Source organism: Poecilia reticulata, chromosome 2 (assembly GCF_904066995.2).
Source record: "Poecilia reticulata chromosome 2, P_reticulata-male-v2, whole genome shotgun sequence".
Taxonomy (NCBI): Eukaryota; Metazoa; Chordata; class Actinopteri; order Cyprinodontiformes; family Poeciliidae; genus Poecilia; species Poecilia reticulata.
The window spans coordinates 33,822,576-33,830,636 of NC_088831.1; the positions used below are offsets into that span (position 1 = coordinate 33,822,576).

The 8,061-nt window shown below is 37.1% G+C and overlaps 1 protein-coding gene across 1 annotated transcript in view; it reads right to left on the minus strand.

The window, feature by feature from the left end:
• Nucleotides 1-6,884, minus strand: part of LOC103461316 (sacsin-like) — a 30,614-nt gene extending 23,730 nt beyond the window's left edge. The window contains exons 1-3 of the mRNA XM_081604230.1: nucleotides 6,706-6,884; nucleotides 6,283-6,328; nucleotides 2,436-2,523 (exon numbers count right to left, since the gene is read on the minus strand). Coding sequence (XP_081460356.1) covers nucleotides 2,436-2,523; nucleotides 6,283-6,311 — 117 coding nt within the window. The 5' untranslated portion in view covers nucleotides 6,312-6,328; nucleotides 6,706-6,884. The remainder of the gene's footprint in view (nucleotides 1-2,435; nucleotides 2,524-6,282; nucleotides 6,329-6,705) is intronic.
• Nucleotides 6,885-8,061: the final 1,177 nt, after the last annotated feature.

Consider the following 8,061-nt stretch of genomic DNA (forward strand, 5'->3'; position numbering starts at 1 on the left):
ACGAGAGGTGTTCAAAATATACACTTAGCAACTGGAGTTGCCGAATGGTGTCAGACCACAAGACACAATGACAGTAACTGAAAGCAAATGACTGTATCAAACGTTCATGGAACTTGTGAATGTGTTTTTTTTAGAGGAACAAACTCATCATTAGGTTTCAGTAATGGAAGATATTTCCAAAATGTGGACAAGCTACATTCCTGAGGCACTGTCCTAATCAGATCAACGATTTACCTGGAAGTGTGTTGGATGGTTGGACTGTGTCCTTGTTTACAAAGACTTTTAGTTGTTCTTTAATCCAAGCACGTGTAATTATTTGTAGCTCAACAAACAGTAATATAATGTTTGGGCTGGCCTTTGCAAATAAACATCTAGGAATTAGTGATAAATGTATTTATTCTATTTTGAAAATACTTTCTTAAGAAATGTTATGATCTTCATGTTTACTTTATACAATTTTTGGTTTAATTTCAAAGTTCTTCTCTTTTCTTGTTTTCCATTTTATACCACAGAACAATTTCAGAAAGTTCTGAGGGTTATGAGTTCTCACAACCCAATCGCAAAGATAAAAAGATAAAATTACTCAAATGATACTGGATAAGATAACTTCTTAGCTATAATCATTTCATATATCTGCTTACAGTTTTGTACAACACAAACATTTAAAATATGTCCAGAAAAAAAGGAAATAAATACATCCCAACAGTGATTCAATGAAGCATGAAGTGACAGTTTTATTTGAACTGTCACTTATTTGAGACAGAGAATATTTGAAAAACTTTCCATCCAATTTTACTGAATGTTTTGGCTTCAATGGAAATGACAGAAATGCTAAAAAGTGAAGAATATGTAAAATATAATAGCCTGGAGATGGTGACTCAAGTTTCAAGCTTAGACTGGAGTCACACTTCAAGCTGGGAACACACAACACAACTTTAATTAAGGTTTTTCTCTATTTTTTTTATTAGAAAAAACGAGAGGTGTTCAAAATATACACTTAGCAACTGGAGTTGCCGAATGGTGTCAGACCACAAGACACAATGACAGTAACTGAAAGCAAATGACTGTATCAAACGTTCATGGAACTTGTGAATGTGGTTTTTTAGAGGAACAAACTCATCATTAGGTTTCAGTAATGGAAGATATTTCCAAAATGTGGACAGGCTACATTCAAGTACCAGTTGAGGCAAATTCTCCCCAACTGCAAATCCAGGGTAAAATCAAGCAGTTTGTTGTGCATAAACAAACTAACTTGTAAAAAAAAAAAAACTAACTTATTTATGCACAAATCAGTTTGTGGATAAACAAACTGACTTGGACTTTTATACTAAATAGCCAAGACGTGATGTAACAGCTGCCTCAGGCTATCACCTGATGTTGTCTCTCACCTGATGTTGTCTCTCAGTGTGTGACTAGCTAATCTGAGCTTCGTTTATCATGTTGCCATTCATAACACACTTTGTAAAATATTTATTGCCATGGCAAGAAAAGTTTAAACTGTAGATAGAGAACTTCTCAAAATCATAAAAATCCTATGACTTCTAGTGACAGCAAAAAGAAAAAACATCCACACGCTTGGAGGATTATTTTTTTGTCATACATAATGCAGTTTGAAGTGAAGAAGTGCATAGACATCTACTTTATAAATCTTCCAGTCATACAAATATGGTGAGATTAGATAATATCACTGCTAACCCATAAAGATAGTTTGTGTTGAGAGCAAGGTGGTACTGATGCTGGACTGTTCCATTTACATATGGAAGAAATGTGGTCAGATGGAGAAAACAAAAAATTGCTGTCACGGTCACTGACCTCTAGGGGCTCTCTTCACGAGAGCCCTCTCTTTATGTTTCATCTCTAAATGACTGCCACTCCTTAAAGAGCTCCATGCCAGAGATGTCAGGCCCCTTTTTCCCTGGGCCTTGATCTTGTCTGTGTGCTGACTGTTGTCTTTGGGGACTTAAGTAATATTATTGTGAGCAATATTGTGGGGAATTACGTGGCTAACTAAAATAGTGTATTTGTGTTGACAGCTCAAGAATTGTACCTTTTAAGTTCACTTCTCGGAAATATTCTTTTATTTTAGAGACCCTGAAGCATAACACTTCCCTGTGTCTTTTTCTTCTCTTGTGCTTCATATTTTACCTAAATTGTAAAATGTCTTTTGCTACTGACATCAACTGTCTGTGATTAAAGTTTTTGTGTTACTCCCAGTGGCAGAATTTATCCTTTGCTGACTTGGGGAGGGGTTGTAATAGTTGCAGGCTTCGTAAACTTTCTACAGTAGATAAACAGCATATTAAAAATACTGTAAACCTAACGGAATCATCATTCTCTGGTGTTTCATTTAGTATGCAAGGTTTATGCCCTGGTTGACAGCCTGGTCTGGTAATAAGTAGCCATTGCTATAATAATAAAGTGAACACCATACTGACCTTCAAAATTTGTCCACCATCAGGATATCGACGAAGAATATCTTTCAGGTAGTCAAGAAAAGGTGGTGCTGTAGCCCCAAAGGACCTCCTAGAGAAAATAAGATAGAGAAACTAAACATTAAATCACTGGTTTAAAATATGCTTAATCTGCATTTACTCTTCCAGCTAAGGGAATTTAATTGGAGCTGTGCCTAATCGTAGTCAGCAGTAGCTCAGGAGGTAGGAGTTCATTCTGTAACCAGTGGGTTGCCGGTGTGAACTCCCCCGCTCCGTCTTCTCAGTCTTTGTGTCCTTGGGCAAGACATTTCAGCTGCCTGCTGGCAGTGGTCAGAGGGACCTGGTGGTGCTGAATGAATGGCAGCCTCACTTTTATCAATCTGCATCGGGGCAGCTGTCGCTACAATGTAGCTTTCCACCATCAGTGTGTAAAATGTCTTTGAAAGTGTGAATGACTGAGTGGCAGAAGTACTTTGGGATCCTCTGACTTGATAAAGTCCTATCCAAATGAAGGGTATTTACCATTTTACCTTTACCTTTGTACTTGCAAACAATAGAGAATAACAATGTTCCTTCTATGAAATGAAACGCGTTGCTATTCAAGAACAACAAATATTTAAATATTTCCATCATGAAAAATGCAGGTAAAAAAATTAAAGGAGTGACCCACAAAACTCGTAATAAGGAGACATTCTGGGAAAGACTACTTAGAATGCTCATTAATCAGAGTTCCTACCAGAATAGTTAGTTCAGCTAATTAAGCAGGTAACATCAACTTATGTATTTGTATTTCTGTATTCAGTCTTTGTTTGTATAAAATGATAAGTCATATTTTCATTCATGGTTATACGGTACAGCTGATTTCACACACAAATGCTGCAATAAAGGTATGAAGAGAGACCAAATATCTATTTTAATTGCCCCGTGATTATAAATATTGCAATAAAAATGTATTTTACAGTGTTCACAATACTAGGTAAATCTAAATAGTAACAAAACAACAACATACCGATAATACAAGAACATCCTAAAGCTGCTGTCCCACTGTTTCCTCTTCCCCTATCTTGTAATTTATGTTGGCATGTTGAAAAACATGGTTCATGGTTCTACAAATGTGAAAATTATGAAGATTTTCTGGAACATACTGTCAAGAAAAGTCGAGCTCATCCCACTTCCCCATGCTGGAGATTTTAGTTTAATAATAACAATAAATAAAGTTACCTTTAAAATTAATTACACAGGTGACATCAAGACCCAACAGTAGAGTCAGATGGTAAAAAAAATTATTCTGGTTGTGTTTGTGGTTATTGTGTCCTGCAAACTTTGCTTTAATTCTACGTTTTTCTATTTAATCATAAAAAATCATAGTCAGGCGGAAAGAGAGTCATGGAACTGGTTGAGATCTTTCCAGGACACACAGAAAACAGGTCACAAAAGCCTGGAGCTACTAGTAATCTTGTATTATGATTTAATGTTGAATGAAACTCATGCAATCTTTGTTTTTAAATGCAAAATCAATTTATTATGTTTCAAAGATGAGTAAAATACATGTAATCCTTTCTTTAAAGGTTACAGGTTTGAGAGTAGAAATGAAATGACCAGAGATAGATAAAAAGTGTCTGATGCTGTGTTACAAATATAGGGGTGAAAGAACAGTTAAGCAGAGAGAAGAGAGGAAGTGAGATTTTTAGACTATATCTGCATCAGGTGTGAATACAGATAAGAGGACTTCAGCAAGAAGTTTTAAAGAACAAGGAAGGTTAAAAGTTAAGTGGAATAAAGGTCGAGGCTAACTGAAGATACCTGACGTCAGGGAAAGTACGCGGGGATGTAGGAAGTGAAAGAACTGTGTACGTGCCCCCCCGAAATGTAAAAGGTATAAAAATATATGCAGGCGAGGAAACGGGGTTCTTAGTTCCTCGGTGTTCGAGTCGAGACCACACGAAGATGCAGCATTAAGATAAGGGCGATGCAACGGGACTACGGGGAGGTGAAGACTTCGCGCCGCTCGAGAAAGGAACAAGATCCGGTTGCCCACAACCCGGGTTCTGATTCGACAACCACCCTACACTCAACTCAAGACCATCTCAACGATGCAGCAGCAGACATGGGGAATAAACAAAGATCGCATATGGATAAAGAACTGATTTCATGGAGGATTCTCACCAGTTCAACTTTGGATTTATTCTAAATGGGATTCCGCCTTCTGAAGACAAGATCTTGTCCATGGATGTTAAAGTTTTCTGCTGCCAAGTTTAACCTCATCATCGGGGGTCGAGTGGAGCTGCATCCCAAAGCCTCTCATTTTTAGTTAGTGACACAGTAGGGACTGGTAGGGAGTGTGATTTCCAAATAATTACTTATATTAATCTTTTAATTTTTTCTTTTTTGATTTAAGAAGCTGTATGTCATTTTCCCCTGCTAAAGCTTGCTAATAAAATACTAAAGTCTAAATTGATGCTGTGGACGGTAAAATTAATTAAGTCACTTAGAAACTAGTTTTTCAGGTTAATGTAAAATCAATGTTGATGATCCTAGTAAATTGGGGGCTTCAGATGTTTCTTTGGTTATGATAAATAATGACCCTGGGACTCACGCCGAGTCTCTAAAATGATCTAAGCTGTAACAAGTGCACGTTATTAATAGAGAGAGAGCTACCGTTAACAAATGTGGTTTTTGTTCTCGGGCACCGGCGAGCTACTCCGATGTCTGATACAGCGGGTCATAACGTTCGGATTGAAGGTAGAGCTTAGACGTGTCTCTCTCGCAGCCAGCTTAAACAAAATGTCCTCTACAATTCAGCCGTGGTAATACCCAGGAATTAGGGACTTTTCGGACCCATTAGTTGGAGAGCTGGTCAGTAGTCAGTCCGTTAAGAGTTGGGAGGTGTTAGGGGCGTGGCTGATTACTGGGTAATAACAATACACTCAAATCAAATTGTTGAACTTTGTGTTTCCCTTTTGATTCAAAACGTTTGTCAACACATGTTGACATAATTTGCATTGATATTAAGTTTGCCCTTAATATTTAAGGATAAATGTATAGTCCAGGTATTACTCGACCTGTCCAGGGTGTACCCCGCCTCTCGCCCGGAACATTAGCTGGAGATAGGCACCAGCACCTCCTGACCCCACTAAGGGACAAGGGAGTAAAGAAAATGGATGGATGGATGGATGGATGGATGGATGGATGGATGGATGGATGGATGGATGGATGGATGGATGGATGGATGGATGGATGGATGGATGGATGGATGGATGGATGGATGGATGGATGGATGGATGGATGGATGGGTATTACTCCAGAAAAAGCTCTCGTGAGCTGTTTATCAGAGGTACACTTCCTAATTTTACCTGTACTTCTACAGAAATGTTCACTTCATTTTTCAAACAGGTGTGAACAAAACACTTTGTTCTTCCTTGTTTCTAAAAAAACAAACAGACTCTGAAACAATAACTGCAAGTACTGCTATGTTCTGTAATAAAATATGTTTTTCAGCATCACCTACAAACTTACAAACATTAAGACTTACTTATTTTATTGATTTTATTGAATAACAGTATTAAGTAATCCTAGTTAGATTTTAATACTACTATGATGTGAAAAGCAGCTTAAAGTAGAAAAAAATCAACCTAGGAATGTGATGAATAGTTTGTAAAGCTGTTTGGTAAATTAAGGTGACTTGGAGTCGAGTGCCTTGCCAGGGGTACATTGACATGCAAAAGAGGAAAATGGAATCAAACTCACAGCTTTCAATTGCAAACTAACTAAAGATACTACGTCATTTAAAGTAATTTAACATCAGAGTCTAAGTTGCTTCACTTAAAGAGGAAGAGGCGGAGCAGCTTACCGCGTTTTATGTCTGGTCTTCCCACTCATACTTCTTGAGTTGGATACTGTGAAAGAAACCAAATATTGTAACACAAGGTAATGCAGTACAGCAAAAGATAATTATTAAACAGATTCTTAATTTGTAGAGTGAATGTCTAAAAATACATATAAAACCATAATCATAAGTATGAGAACACAAATCAAACATTCTTTGTTGTATTTATTAGTTTAGTTTATGTATTTATGAGAATGTTAGCTTATTAAATAGTCAGCACAACCACTTTGGTAGAATGATTAGATTTTTAACAGCTTTAGAAAACCCTGGTGTAACTTCTCTATTTCCTGGATTCATGCATGATATCTCTTGCAGTTCTTGTCATATAAGTTATATTGTACTCATAAACCCTAAAAGGATGCAACGAAGTAATAAATATCACAGTACCTGAGTCACATCGTCTGGACGAAGGTCATCAGTTCCTTTGAAAGTGAGAGAGATGCTGCCGCAGCCTGCAGCCTGATTATAAAGGCTTGCTCCACCCTCCCCTCATCCTGTACATGCTCTGTAACTTTCATTTCTCAGTAAATCACCTAAAACATCGTGTTTTATCCGGCTTGGTTTGGCAATCAAACGAAACTTACGGGAAAACGGAAGTTACTTAATTCAAGTAACCGCTAGATGGCGCTGTCGACCACTATTAGGCTTCGGCGCCGGTGTTATGCCCGTAAAAGCACGCTTGCCCAAATTTGGCAGGCTGGAAATTTTGCCCAAAAACGCATCCCTGTGCTAATTTAAAGAATTCAAGAGTTAATAGTGAAATAACTTTTTCTACATAATCTGAGTAGTTCCAAGAACTGCTGGTATATGTTTTATATCGATAGGATAATATTTGAGGGGAATAGATAAGGGATGCATATTGTGGCAGGCTCAAAATCTATATTGCCAAAACATGCATCCCTGTGCTAATTGGGGGAAATAAAGAGCTGAAATGATTTAATCTCTTCTACGTAATGACACTTGTTCTCTGAGCTAATGCTATAAGTTTCCTATCAACAAGAGGGATGCAAATATTTTCAGGCTCATAAATTAAGTTGCATTTCCTCCTACATTAACAGACTAGAAGTGAAGCATGATATAAAATGTTCTACATAATGGGTCTCTGTTGTAATGCTTTTGAGCTATTATGATATCAAAAGACAAAACAGATAATTTCAAACCATTTGCGGAGAACGTTTACAACAGATACGGACTGAAAAAAAAGTTCGACTCACATGTGTCAATAAAAGTGTAAAAACCGTTATTTATTTCAAATAATTTGCGAAATAAAACCCACCGCATTAGGGATTACACGGTTGAGAAACGTGATAATGTCACAATTATCTTTAAAATTTCTTCTTCGGTCATATTTTTATCTGTTTCCTCGTCAATATGCGAGAGCTTAGAGCGATGCGCGCTCCCGCGACAGGGGATGCGAATTTGGGCAGGCGGGCTTTTCTGGGCATAACACCTGGCTCAGTCTCATAGCAGTCAACACCGGAACGAATAGAAAACGCAGCGATTTTAATCAAGACACGATTAGCCCAGACCAGAACCTTCTAACTTAAGATTGTTTATTAAGGACACCATTAAGTTCAGAGTTAGTGTATATAACAAAAAACTCTTATTGATGTAATTTGAATTAAAATTACATCAATTTAATTCAAATTAAATTGAATTAAATAACCACAAAGTTATTAAAAACTTTGTGGTTGTTATTGAAACTAAAAAAAATAAATGCTTCAAAAGGTTTTATTACACATT